The 14450-nt window shown below is 46.6% G+C and overlaps 1 protein-coding gene across 4 annotated transcripts in view; it reads right to left on the reverse strand.

Annotated features, from left to right (window-relative positions):
* Nucleotides 1–12112, reverse strand: part of SOX5 (SRY-box transcription factor 5) — a 195926-nt gene extending 183814 nt beyond the window's left edge. For 2 of the 4 annotated variants that reach the window (XM_044281306.1, XM_044281305.1), the window contains exons 1-2: nucleotides 11686–11787; nucleotides 10848–10945 (exon numbers count right to left, since the gene is read on the reverse strand). Coding sequence is in view for 2 of the 4 variants with exons in the window: in XM_044281303.1 (XP_044137238.1) it covers nucleotides 10848–10945; nucleotides 11686–11754 (167 nt within the window). In the remaining 2 variants the exon portion in view is untranslated. Of the gene's footprint in view, nucleotides 1–10847; nucleotides 10946–11685; nucleotides 11788–11899 lie in introns of those variants that run through there. The other 2 variants (XM_044281304.1, XM_044281303.1) reach the window with 2 other exon arrangements.
* Nucleotides 12113–14450: the final 2338 nt, after the last annotated feature.

Genomic DNA, 14450 nt, shown 5'->3' on the forward strand with positions numbered 1-14450 from the left:
ACGTGACATTCAGTATGATATAATACTCCATATACTATAAAGTAATATTCTGCAAGATATAAGAGTAAACATACTACAATATATAACAGTATGATTATTACTCCACATACAATGTAATGCACCATATGATATAATATTCCACACACGACACAATCATAAAAAATGGAGTACGATATAATAGCCCCATGTGACACAACAAAATGCTCAGTGTAATATAATGCTATATATGTGACTAAATGTAATGCTCAGCATAATACTCTACTTTGACTCAATGTAACTCAGTACAATATAATATTTCACATGCAACCTAACGTAACGATTGCTATGATCTACTTTACATGTGACACAATGTAAATCTTGGTACAATATAATACCCCACATGTGACATAATGTAATACTTCACTTGTCGCATAATGTAATGCTTGACATGATATAATATTGCAGATGAAACATGATGTAATGCTCGGTATACTGTACATGTGACACAACGTAAGGATACAGCGTCATGCTCAGTATAATACTCTACATGTGATACAGCATCATGCTCAGTATAATACTCTACATGTGATACAGCGTCATGCTCAGTATCATACTGTACATGTGATACAGCGTCATGCTCAGTATAATACAGCGTCATGCTCAGTATAATACTCTACATGTGATACAGCGTCATGCTCGGTATAATACTCTACATGTGATACAGCATCATGCTCAGTATAATACTCTACATGTGATACAGCGTCATGCTCAGTATAATACTCTACATGTGATACAGCGTCATGCTCAGTATAATACTCTACATGTGATACAGCGTCATGCCCAGTATAATACTCTACATGTGATACAGCGTCATGCTCAGTATAATACTCTACATGTAATACACTGTCATGCTCAGTATAATACTCTACATGTAATACACTGTCATGCTCAGTATATGGCCTCATGCACACGACCGTTGTTGCGTCCCATGTCCGTTGATTTTCTGCTGACCCATTGACTTTCAATGGGTCCGTGGAAAACTCGGCTAATGCACCGTTTGTCATCCGCGTCCGTGATCCGTGTTTCCAGTCCGTGAAAAAAAATATGACCTGTCCTATTTTTTTCATGGACAACAGTTTGCGGACCCATTTAAGTCAATGGGACCGTGAAAAAACACGGAGGCACACAAGATTGGCATCCGCATCCGTTTTTTTCCTATCATTTGCATGGCAATCTTGACTTAGATTTTTTTTTTACTTTCCTTCATGTCTGGAGATCCTCCAAAAATAAAGGAAGACACACGGAAACAAAAACGGACACGGATCACGGAACAACGGAACCCCTTATTGCGGACCGCAAAAAAATACTGTCGTGTGCATGAGGCTTAACACTGTACATGTGATACAAAGTAACATGGTGTAAGGCTTCATGCACATAACCGTATTTTTGTTCACATTCGATACACATTTTTGAGCACGGTGTGCTGTCCGCATCTGTATGTTGGTATCTGTGTGGAGCACAAAACACATAGAACTGTGTGAATGGGGACTAATAGTCTACATGTGATACTATGGTATGCTCAGTATGATATAATACTCTATAGAAACATAGAATGTGTCGGCAGATAAGAACCATTTGGCCCATCTAGTCTGCCCAATATACTAATCCTATGAATAGTCCCTGGCCCTATCTTATATGAAGGATGGCCTTATGCCTATCCCATGCATGCTTAAACTCCTCCACTGTATTTGCAGCTACCACTTCTGCAGGAAGGCTATTCCATGCATCCACTACTCTCTCAGTAAAGTAATACTTCCTGATATTACTTTTAAACCTTTGCCCCTCTAATTTAAAACTGTGTCCTCTTGTGGTAGTTTTTCTTCTTTTAAATATGCTCTCCTCCTTTACCGAGTTGATTCCCTTTATGTATTTAAAAGTTTCTATCATATCCCCTCTGTCTCGTCTTTCTTCCAATTTCATAGTATATTACTCTACATATGATACAATATAACGCGGTATAATACTCTACATATGAAACAATGTCGCTTGGTATAATACTCTACATGTGATACAGTGGAAGGGTACTTTCACAGTAGCAGGCTCAATACCGGAAAAGAACTGATCCGTTTTATCCCCATGCATTCTGAATGGAGAGTAATTCGTTCAGGATGCATCAGGTCAGTCACTAACCGGCGTTTTGGACGGAGGAATCAGCAGTATTATCTCCATCCAAAATTCCAGATCAGTTGCCGGAATGCCGGATCCAGCATTAATTTACATTGAAATGTATTAGTGCTGGATCAGGCATTAAAAATACCGGAATGCCGGATCCGTCCTTCCAGTCTGCATCCGGATGCGTCTACAAATGCTGTCGGTTTGCATGCAGATTGCCTGATGCGGCAGGCATTTCCAGCGCCGGATCTGCTTGCTGGATCAATCTGCCGCAAGTGTGAAAGTAGCCTAACTTGGTATAATACTCTACATGTGATACAATGTAACTCAGTATAATACTCTACATGTGACACAATGTAACTCGGTATAATACTCTACATGTGACACAATGTAACTCGGTATAATACTCTACATGTGACACAATGTAACTCGGTATAATACTCTACATGTGATACAATGTAACTCGGTATAATACTCTACATGTGGCATGATGTAACTCGGTATAATACTCTACATGTGACACAATGTAACTCGGTATAATACTCTACATGTGACACAATGTAACTCGGTATAATACTCTACATGTGACACAATGTAACTCAGTATAATACTCTACATGTGATACAATGTAACTCGGTATAATACTCTACGTGTGACACTATGCTAATGCTCAATGTGATATAATACTCTACATGTGACACGATGTAAAACAGTATCATAAAATGCTCTACATGTGTAACGCTTGGTGTGATATAATACTCTAAGGTAAAATGTAAAGCTTAGCATGATTATTTATGGGATCCATTTCAGTGTTGGTTCTGGGCACAATATTCCCAATAATGGTCTCTGCACAATAATCCAGCCTATATTTAGCCTCCTGGACTCGTCAATGGAGTCACTTCATGAAGTTATATAAAGGAACAGTCTGTGGCCTCAAGAAGCCAAAGAAGTCAACGCAGAGTCATGTGCCAGGAGAAGACACTGGATACATTGTATCGCATTATATTACTGCAAGAGAGAAGGACAGGAGGGGCAGGGTGGCCACAAAGGGGTTAATGCGAGGTAAAAAAAGTCTTCAAGAGTAATGGGGTAACCCCCCGCCCCCCCCAACAAACAAGAGGTGCCCCCCCTTCTCACCGCTGGTCCAGACGCATTTCTTAAGAACTAAGCAAAACAAGATGTAAAGACTTCAGTCTGCGTTAGCGCTTCCATCAGCTCTCCTCGTCCGTCTGACGCGGAGCTGGCAGCCGGGAAACTTTATATTCCAGACAATTATTTCCTTAATTAAGGTATCGGAAAATCTTATAATAAAATCACAACGGCAGCTGACGGCAGAGCGCACAGAAACATCTGCAAACCATTTCCAGGGTGGTCGGAGGAAAAGCCTCCAATAATGCGCTATAAAACCTTGCACTTCATAGCCCGTACCTACAGGTAACCAAAACGTTGCGCAAAAGGTGACGGCTCACAATTTCACTTAATCCCTCGCAAATCCCCCGAAGCATTGTGGATAAGATGCAGCATCAATTGTTAACGGTTCACAGGGGCCAGCCCATCCCATGACTGCTCATCTTCTGGAGCCCCTTGGGGAATGCGCAGCACTTTACACTTCAGCAGTTTAGAGGTTAACCGAAGATGACGGAGAGGGGGGCTTGTTAGACCCCCACCATTAAATAAAACACTGAGCGCACGTGTCTCAGCTCCAGCCCAAACCCTATAGAGAAATTACTGCGTGCGCTGCCGCGACCACCACGGCATGGAAAAAAGTTTTTCCCATATAATAGGTTAACTGTCACATCGCAGTGACACAATGTAACCAGCACCCCCCCCCCAGCACTTCACTCCAGTAACTTTGTGACAGATCACCGATAACAGAAAGAATACAATATAACTCAGCCAGGGCCTTGTGTACACAAAACGTACACAGAGAATCCGGCACGCAATCAAGAGTCCGCGCCGCCATTAGGCAGAAACAAAAGCAAATTGTTATTGCAAGTGTAATTATCCGGTGATTGATACGTATTGCAGGAGGTGACGGCCGCAGCGGCAAGAGCTGGAAGTCCTCCACCTCCCGATAGTTTATACTTTTTCATTTGATTTCGATGAAGTTTCATAGTGATGGAGCTTTGTGGCCAGGATGGCGGCGGTTGCGCTGGCGCTGATTAACCGCGCGCTATTCTGGCGGGAGGGAACTGACGTCTCTTCTCATCTTTTCCCTTTTTTTTTTACCCTTAATGTCAGTGAGAAGAGAATAATGCATCAGTTGATATAAATCATCCCGCTACAATGTTGTTGTGCTGGAGTGGCGCCAGATCTGTGGGTAACCTGTATACAAATGTTATAGCAGGCGGCGCGTACGCACGAGCGTGAACCAAACCACAAGACCCCAAACTGAAGAAACAGAGAAATCAATCAATAGTCAAAACGATGGCACGTACCGGGGGGTGGGGGGGCTCTATAACAATAGTAATAGAAGGTTTAACCCCATGACAACAAAGAGGTAAAACATAAAACAATATGTTAGAGAAATTGCGCAATCATCAGGACACGAAAAGGCAGGAGCAGCCGCTACCAGCCCCGGCCGCTCGTCTGGGAGCTGCAGAAGGGGAGATAATAGATTAAGTGGAGGAACAGTAGTTGCACAACCCCTGACACCGTCTAACATCTGGTCTCCAGATTAAATACCAGTTTGGTCCAAGCCGTCAATCAACGGCCGCTGTCAACGGGCAAAATATTTATCACCGTAGACCGCGCCGACAACAAACACACAAAGCAACAATGTATCAATCTGGTATCAAATCAAGAGGCGTAAAAGTGGCGCCATAAAAGGGGCAGACGGCCCGTGGGGCGTGAGGTTGGCGCACTTCTCTTTCACCCTCGTGTTTATGGAGGACCTGGGGATTCTAACAGGATGAGACATAGAACAAGTATAGATTGTGAGCTCTTATGGCGAGCCCGCAATGTGACTGGTCAGTTTGTAATGTTATCTTTATATGGAAATTAATTCTGATGTTACTAATAAGAAGTTAGCGATGGCTGGAGAAGACGCTACAGTTTCGTCCACATGGTCCCTGCGCGGGAGCGGAATATTAATATCTGAGCGGAACGAGTGAAGCGGAGCGCTGTCATACGTGGAACGCGCTCATTATCGTGACAAGATTTTGACAGTCTTTCCTGTATTTTAATCGCCGTGTGTTAAAAGCCAAGTACAACATGAGTGGAGATCTCCAGTAGCAGCTCCCGCTCCCCACAGATAAGCCTGGGGGGGGGGGGGGGTGACGACTAGACCCAGTTCCCATATATAAATCAACATAACAGGGGTAGAAGCCGGGGGAGGGGGATCACACAACCAGGGGGGCTTATTATGGGCCCAGGCTAATACAGCTGGCTGACAACACCCCCCCCCCCCCCCTCCTCCATACAATATAATTACCCTCCATCTAATTGTGGGAATCAGATAAGAATCCAGACTAAATCCATTAGGAAAGGCGGACGATGGGGGTCAGTAATTGTTACATCGTAACTATAACGCACAAACCTGACGGTGTCCAAGAAAGTGGGGGGGGGGGGGCGAGGGATACAATAAAGCGCCACTTTCTAAGTTTTTGTAGCCGTCCCTCATTTTGTCTCAGGCCGAGATTTTCTACCCAGCTACACAATCTTCCCATTGCCAGGACAAACAGAGCCCAGTGCCCGCTGCCCTCGTCCGTCGTGAGCTCCCTACAACAGCAGCAACAAGGATTTCTCCCCCCCCTTTTTTTTTTTCTTTTGGAAAAATTATTTAGGAGAACAGGACAAAATGGTGAGCAGGTGAAGAGGGTAATGAGTGTGCCAGCCTGGCGGTAACAATGCCGGACCTGAGCCTGGCACAGAACACAATGTTGGCTTACAGGGAAGAGGATTTAGGAGCTCGCCATTGTTGCCATGACCCTAAATAAATCCAGTGGGTGTTTAAATGAGGCAGATATTACAGCAGCTAAGTGCTCTCCTCCTCCTTACGGATTTCTCCCTGCAGCCTGCGGGTATTTTGTTCTATATGGGACATCCAGCCGCTAATGTAATGCCCAAGTCGAGCAACATTCATGCAGAAAATACCATTCATTGCGAGCACACAGAACACACTCCCAGCACTTTACCTTAACCCCTCGGTGCCAGGGAAGGTGCACAAAGCCCTGGCACTGGGGTTAGAAAGCCGCAATCGTGCCCAGTTAATTTCGCTGTGCCCCCAATAAGCCAGATGCAAGCAAAACGTCTCCAGACAGTAAAGACAGGGGCAAAACTTCCAGGGAACTTTCAGGGCACGACAACTTGTTCCAGAGACAGACCTGAGCGAGTTTCATCACCAAGAACCATGCGGAGAAATCCCAACATAATAATCCATCTCCCAACGTCCCCAGAAGTCACGGCCAGCACCTCGGAGCAGCGAGGCCTCAACTAGACAGGAGGACAACAGTCAACTGTGGCAGCCACGGGGAGCAGCAAAGGACAGGGAGCGATTATGTCTGCGGAGCCGAGCATCATACAACCACTAACCTCTGCATCCAGAGCGGAAACTACTGGCAGAGCACATCTGACAAGCATCTGCTGCGATAGGAAGCGAGGTGTTAATGGGGAGCACTGGCTGCGGAACAGGCAAGCATCAGCCCCTAACATGGGGTCTCGTAACCCCATAAATCCCAACACCAGTACAAAGTCACTCTCGCTACATGTCCCAACGCCAACACCCTAACCCCACATGTACTGATCCTATTAACCCTATAAATCCTAACACTAATACAAAGCCTCTATCCTTGTACATCCTATCTCTAATTCCCTGAGCCCATCCATACTGACACTTATACTTCTCTACCCCTGTATGCCCTAATACCTTACCTAATCACTCTAACCCCACATATCTACCCCTATGTATTCTACCCAATGACTCCAACCCCACATATCTACCCCTATGTATTCTACCCAATGACTCCAACACCACATATCTACCCCTATATAGTCTACCTAATCACTCTAACCCCACATATCTACCCCTATATAGTCTACCTAATCACTCTAACCCCACATATCTACCCCTATGTATTCTACCCAATGACTGTAACCCCACATATATACCCCTATATATTCTACCCAATGACTCTAACCCCACATATACACCCCTATATATTCTACCCAATGACTCTAACCCCACATATCTACCCCTATGTATTCTACCCAATGACTCTAACCCCACATATATACCCCTATATATTCTACCCAATGACTCTAACCCCACATATATACCCCTATATATTCTACCTAATGACTCTAACCCCACATATATACCCCTATATATTCTACCCAATGACTTTAACCCCACATATCTACCCTTATATAGTCTATCTAATAACTCTAACCCCACATATCTACCCCTATATATTCAACCCAATGACTCTAACCCCACATATCTACCCCTATGTATTCTACCCAATGACTCTAACCCCACATATATACCCCTATATATTCTACCCAATGACTCTAACCCCGCATATCTACCCCTATATATTCAACCCAATGACTCTAACCCCGCATATCTACCCCTATATATTTAACCCAATGACTCTAACCCCACATATCTACCCTTATATAGTCTATCTAATAACTCTAACCCCACATATCTACCCCTATATATTCAACCCAATGACTCTAACCCCACATATCTACCCCTATATAGTCTACCTAATCACTCTAACCCCACATATCTACCCCTATATATTCAACCCAATGACTCTAACCCCACATATCTACCCCTATATAGTCTACCTAATCACTCTAACCCCACATATCTACCCCTATATAGTCTACCTAATCACTCTAACCCCACATATCTACCCCTATATAGTCTACCTAATCACTCTAACCCCACATATCTACCCCTATATAGTCTACCTAATCACTCTAACCCCACATATCTACCCCTATATAGTCTATCTAATGACTCTAACCCCACATATCTACCCAATGACTCTAACCCCACATATCTACCCCTATATATTCTACACAATGACTCTAACCCCAAATATCTACCCCTATATAGTCTACCTAATGACTAACCCCACATATCTACCCCTATATAGTCTACCTAATGACTCTAACCCTCCATATCTACCCCTATATATTCTACCTAATGATTCTAACCCCACATATCTACCCCTATATAGTCTACCTAATCACTTTAACCCCACATATCTACCATTATATATCTAACCCAATTCCCTAACCATAACACAATGCCTCTCACCCTCTATATTTTATTTCAAATTAACCCCTCTGTGGCAGCATATGTTAACTTACTACACGGCCTCTTCCCCTGTACACTTCATACATATTTCTCCGTATAACCTAGCCCTGAATACAATGTCCTTAGCCCTATATAAACCAATAAAACACCACACTGCACAGTAAACCATACTAAATTTCCTCCCGGGTTTGCCTTAAATTTACATTCAAATACAATGTGTCTCACCCCCTAAATATCCTGAATCTAATATAAGATCTGACATGCGGAAGGACCTAACTCCAATACATCTCACCCCCTAAATATCCTGAGCCTAATACATTGCCTCCATCCCTATATCTGTAACCCCGCCGTAAACCCTAACACAATGCAAGCAAGGGGACAATTCTTCCCACGAAACCCCGGAAAATAATATTTATGTCTGATTCTCATAAAAGTACAATATTACAACAGGAAAATAAGCAAATGTAACAGCGAAACTCCACCGAACGAGACCCCCGCGGAATAAAACACTGCAGGGAACTTGGAAGCTGCAGCTAAAGCTCACAGCAAAAAGTTACAACTTGGTAAATGATTTTTCGTTTTTTCTAGCGTTTCCCTCCCGCCCATAAGTGCACATCCTAACTGCACACCGAGAAAGAACTTGTCACAAACATGTGAATCCACTCCGGGAGCTGATAGCACAGTGACCTTTGTTCCCTGGAAAAAATGTAAAATCGGGGATGTGCCCGATACTTTGTTACAAGGCAGAACGCTAAAGAAATTCCCAGCTGCCGCACTTTTATTTCCTGCGCTTCTGGACAAAAAACACACGTTTGGCCCAAAATGCCAGAAAATGTCACCAGATACAGAAGATAAGAGGGAAATGTGAGCGGCTGGATGGAATCACATGTGGCACATTATTAAATGTAAATTGAGGCTAGGACGGCTGCGGGAGGAGCAGACCTCGGGGTGTATCCATCACTCATCCTTCAGGTAGAACTAGAAAAAATACTTGGAACGTCTCCCGTCATCTTATCTCAATCAATCTGCTTTTTTTTAAAATATTCAAAAAATCAAGCTACAAGGGATGTGAAGGGAACATGGAGCTCAGGGCTATGGGGGATAAGTGTGGACGGCAGGGAGGATGACCAGACGCCACAACTGCAAGCAAACTACTCAGCAGAGTGCTGCAAACCTATAGGAGCTACATACAGAGAAAAGACACTGGGACCGAGTCCGGAGCGGAGAATGAGTCCCCCCTGCAGGGGGTTAAACTCCTGGGACCCTCTGTCTAAGGTCCGGAGCACATATAGGGTGCAGACAGCGAGTACCCCTACATCGGTTATGCTCCTAGGGAAGAGCGCAGGGCCATACGTGGACCCTCTGTATAAGGAACAGGTCCGGAGCTTACCAGGGGAGCAGGAGACACAGCATAAAGGAAGAATCCCTCTATATAAGAGACCAAGAAATGATCTGGATGGAGAGAAGGGGCAATCAAGGAGTCTCCGTATGAGGAGCAGATTCTTATAGTAGCCTGCTTTATAACACTCTACCTCTTCATATTAGGAGTAGAGCCGGCAACGAGACCCAAAGAAACAGCATAGACTGGAGGCGAATAATCAACAAGTCCCTGTATAACAGCTAGGTTTCAAGAGGATACAAGAGACCAGGAGCATTAGTCCCTGCATAAAGACTGAGTGAGGAGCATATACCATGGAAATCAGGAAGTAGGTCCCTGTATAAGGACTGAGTCTACAGCATATATTGGAAATTAGGCAGTGGTCCCTGTATAAGGACTGAGTCTGGAGTATATTCTGTGGAGATCAGGCAGTGGGTACCTGTAAAAGGACCGAGTCTGGAGTAGATACTGGAGGTCAGGCAGTGGGTCCATGTAAAAGGACTGACTCTGGAGTAGATACTGGAGGTCAGGCAGTGGGTCCCTGTACAAGGACTGAGTCTGGAGTAGATACCGGAGATCAAGCAGTGGGTCCATGTATAAGGACTGACTCTGGAGTAGATACTGGAGGTCAGGCAGTGGGTCCCTGTACAAGGACTGAGTCTGGAGTAGATACTGGATATCAGGCAGTGGGTCCCTGTACAAGGACTGAGTCTGGAGTAAATACTGGAGGTCAGGCAGTGGGTCCCTGTACAAGGACTGAGTCTGGAGTAGATACTGGCGATCAGGCAGTGGGTCCCTGTACAAGGACTGAGTCTGGAGTAGATACTGGAGATCAGGCAGTGGGTCCCTGTATAAGGACTGAGTCTGGAGTAGATACTGGAGGTCAGGCAGTGGGTCCCTGTATGAGCAATAAGTCTAGCACACATGAATAGGTCCATACAGGAGAGGGAGTCAATGGTTCTGAGTAAGTGGACTGGCACTGGGCACAAGCAGGGCATGCAGGGGGTACAAGCACCGGTAAGTGTAGAAGAAGAGTGAACTCACCTTTCAAACTCCGGAGGAACGTCTGGCTCAGTGAGCATGCTGAACCCAGCACAATATCCCTTTGTCACCGATGCCACCTCTGATTGCTTGAAGGGAACCTGTCAAATGAGTCCAGAGTGGAGTGAAATCCTCTGTGTGTCTCGTGTGAGCCCCAGCCACTCTCTTTCCTTCCACAGACACTCTCTCCCCTGTCACAGACACTCTCTTTCTCTCTCTGTGTCTCTCACACCACTAGAAGTGCTTGACCAGATTCTTAAAGGGCCAGCAGCAGCCGTGCAGGGAGCTCCCCCTCTCAGTCAGTGATCCCCGCAGTCCCTGCACAATGATCCTCATCCCTGGGACAGGAGCAGCTCTCTCAGAAGGACACAGCCCAGGGACCCTCTCACAAGGACCCGCCACCTTCCAGAGAGCTGACTGCCCCCTCCCACCCCCCATGTTGCTCTGGAGAGGGAGCACAACAATCACACATTGTTCCCAGAGAAGAAAAGCAAGTGTGACAGATTGAAATCTAGCAGAGGCCCCTCGGAGGGACAGTCAGCAGCTTGTCAGGCTCTCTCTCTGTACTATGCCTCCCAGCACTCTCTGTAGGTCTCTTCCCTGGCTGCTGTCTCTCTTTCTCGGCACTTTTGCACACTCTCACAGGCTGCTCTCCTTAACTGCTGTCTCTTTTCCTGTGCATAGTTTACATTCCCTTTGCTCTTTCACCCTGCCCTCTCTCCCTTTCCCTCTGCTGACATGTGGGCTCTCAGTTTCTCGGCAGTCTCGTGTGCTGCTGTCTCTGTGCAGGCTGTGGAGTGTCTCTCTCATGCACTTTATCTCCTGACAGCTCACTCTCTACCTGTAATGTCTCCAGCACCTGGTGACCGTCTATGCCGCCGTCCACTGTCCCAAGCATTGTCTCTCCCATGTGTCTCTTCTGGCTGTGGTCACTGTCTCTCCCGTCTGCGGCCACGGTCTCTTCTGCCTGCACCCACTATCTCTCCTGCCTGTGGTGACGGTCTCCCCTCCCTGCGGTGACTGTCTCTCCTGCGGCCGTCCCCCCGGTCACTCACTGTGCTCTCAGGGTCCTGGGAAGGAAGTTTCTCTCAGCTGCAGTGCTGCTGTCTCTCAGGGTGAAGGCTCCACATGGTGCTGCCCCCTCCCTCAGCTGCCCGGCGAGGGTCTCCAGCCCCCCAGTGCCCCTCTCCTCGGGGGTCCCCGGCTCATGTCCCCAGCTGTCAGGTAATACAGGACCTGTGACATGAGAGTGACAGGCGCGCGCACGACAGGAGGACGCGGGAACGCGCACGGGCTCCGGCCGGCAGTAAACACACGTAGCCGGCTGAGATCACAGGATCCCCCGTCCACTCCTCCAGGGGGCGGCCACTGCTTCATGGGAGGAGACTGACCCCGGCCCCTCACATTAACCCTGGATGCTGCCACCCAGCTCCACACTGTCCTATCCCTCTCAGGAGACAATGCAACAGACCCCCAGCTTCTACAGCTCCTCACAAGATACAGTGTAACAGCCCTCCAGCCCCTCATAGTATACAGTGTAACAACCCTCCTACCCCTCATAGTATACAGTGCAACAGCCCTCCTGCCCCTCATAGTATACAGTGTAACAACCCTACAGCCCTCATAGTATACAGTGTAACAGCCCTCCAGCCCCTCATAGTATACAGTGTAACAGCCTTCCAGTTCCTCATAGTATACAGTGTAACAGCCTTCCAGCCCCTCATAGTATACAGTGTAACAGCCCTACAGCTCCTCACAAGATACAGTGCAACAGCCCTACAGCCCCTCATAGTATACAGTGTAACAACCCTACAGCCCTCATAGTATACAGTGTAACAGCCCTCCAGCCCCTCATAGTATACAGTGTAACAACCCTCCTACCCCTCATAGTATACAGTGCAACAGCCCTCCTGCCCCTCATAGTATACAGTGTAACAACCCTACAGCCCTCATAGTATACAGTGTAACAGCCCTCCAGCCCCTCATAGTATACAGTGTAACAGCCTTCCAGTTCCTCATAGTATACAGTGTAACAGCCCTCCAGCCCCTCATAGTATACAGTGTAACAGCCCTACAGCTCCTCACAAGATACAGTGCAACAGCCCTACAGCCCCTCATAGTATACAGTGTAACAGCCCTCCAGCCCCTCATAGTATACAGTGTAACAGCCCTCCAGCCCCTCATAGTATACAGTGTAACAACCCTCCAGCCCTCATAGTATACAGTGTAACAGCCCTACAGCCCTCATAGTATACAGTGTAACAGCCCTCCAGCCCCTCATAGTATACAGTGTAACAGCCCTCCAGCCCTCATAGTATACAGTGTAACAACCCTACAGCCCTCATAGTATACAGTGTAACAACCCTCCAGCCCTCATAGTATACAGTGTAACAGCCCTACAGCCCTCATAGTATACAGTGTAACAGCCCTCCAGCCCCTCATAGTATACAGTGTAACAGCCCTCCAGCCCTCATAGTATACAGTGTAACAGCCCTCCAGCCTCTCATAGTATAAAGTGTAACAGCCCTACAGCCCTCATAGTATACAGTGTAACAGCCCTACAGCCCTCATAGTATACAGTGTAACCGCCCTCCAGCCCCTCATAGTATACAGTGTAACAGCCCTCCAGCCTCTCATAGTATAAAGTGTAACAGCCCTACAGCCCTCATAGTATACAGTGTAACAGCCCTCCAGCCCCTCATAGTATGCAGTGTAACAGCCCTCCAGCCCCTCATAGTATACAGTGTAACAGTCCTCCAGCCTCTCATAGTATAAAGTGTAACAGCCCTACAGCCCTCATAGTATACAGTGTAACAGCCCTCCAGCCCCTGATAGTATACAGTATAACAGCCCTCCAGCCCCTCATAATATACAGTGCAACAGCCCTACAGCCCTCATAGTATACAGTGTAACAGCCCTCCAGCCCCTGATAGTATACAGTGTAACAGCCCTCCAGCCCCTGATAGTATACAGTGTAACAGCCCTCCAGCCCCTGATAGTATACAGTGTAACAGCCCTCCAGCCCCTCATAGTATACAGTGTAACAGCCCTCCAGCCCCTGATAGTATACAGTGTAACAGCCCTCCAGACCCTCATAGTATACAGTGTAACAGCCCTCCAGTCCCTCATAGTATACAGTGTAACAACCCTCCAGCCCCTCATAGTATACAGTGTAACAGCCCTCCAGCCCCTCATAGTATACAGTGTAACAGCCCTCCAGCCCCTCATAGTATACAGTGTAACAGCCCTCCAGCCCCTCATAGTATACAGTGTAACAGCCCTCCAGCCCCTCATAGTATACAATGTAACAGCCCTCCTACCCCTCATAGTATACAGTGTAACAGCCCTCCTACACCTCATAGTATACAGTGTAACAGCCCTCCAGCCCCTCATAGTATACAGTGTAACAGCCCTACAGCTCCTCACAAGATACAGTGCAACAGCCCTCCAGACCCTCATAGTATACAGTGTAACAGCCCTCCAGCCCCTCATAGTATACAGTGTAACAGCCCTACAGCCCTCATAGTATACAGTGTAACAGCCCTCCAGCCCCTCATAGTATACAGTGTAACAGACCTCCAGCCCCTCATAGTATACAGTGTAAGG

Source organism: Bufo gargarizans, chromosome 2, assembly GCF_014858855.1.
Source record: "Bufo gargarizans isolate SCDJY-AF-19 chromosome 2, ASM1485885v1, whole genome shotgun sequence".
Taxonomy (NCBI): domain Eukaryota; kingdom Metazoa; phylum Chordata; class Amphibia; order Anura; family Bufonidae; genus Bufo; species Bufo gargarizans.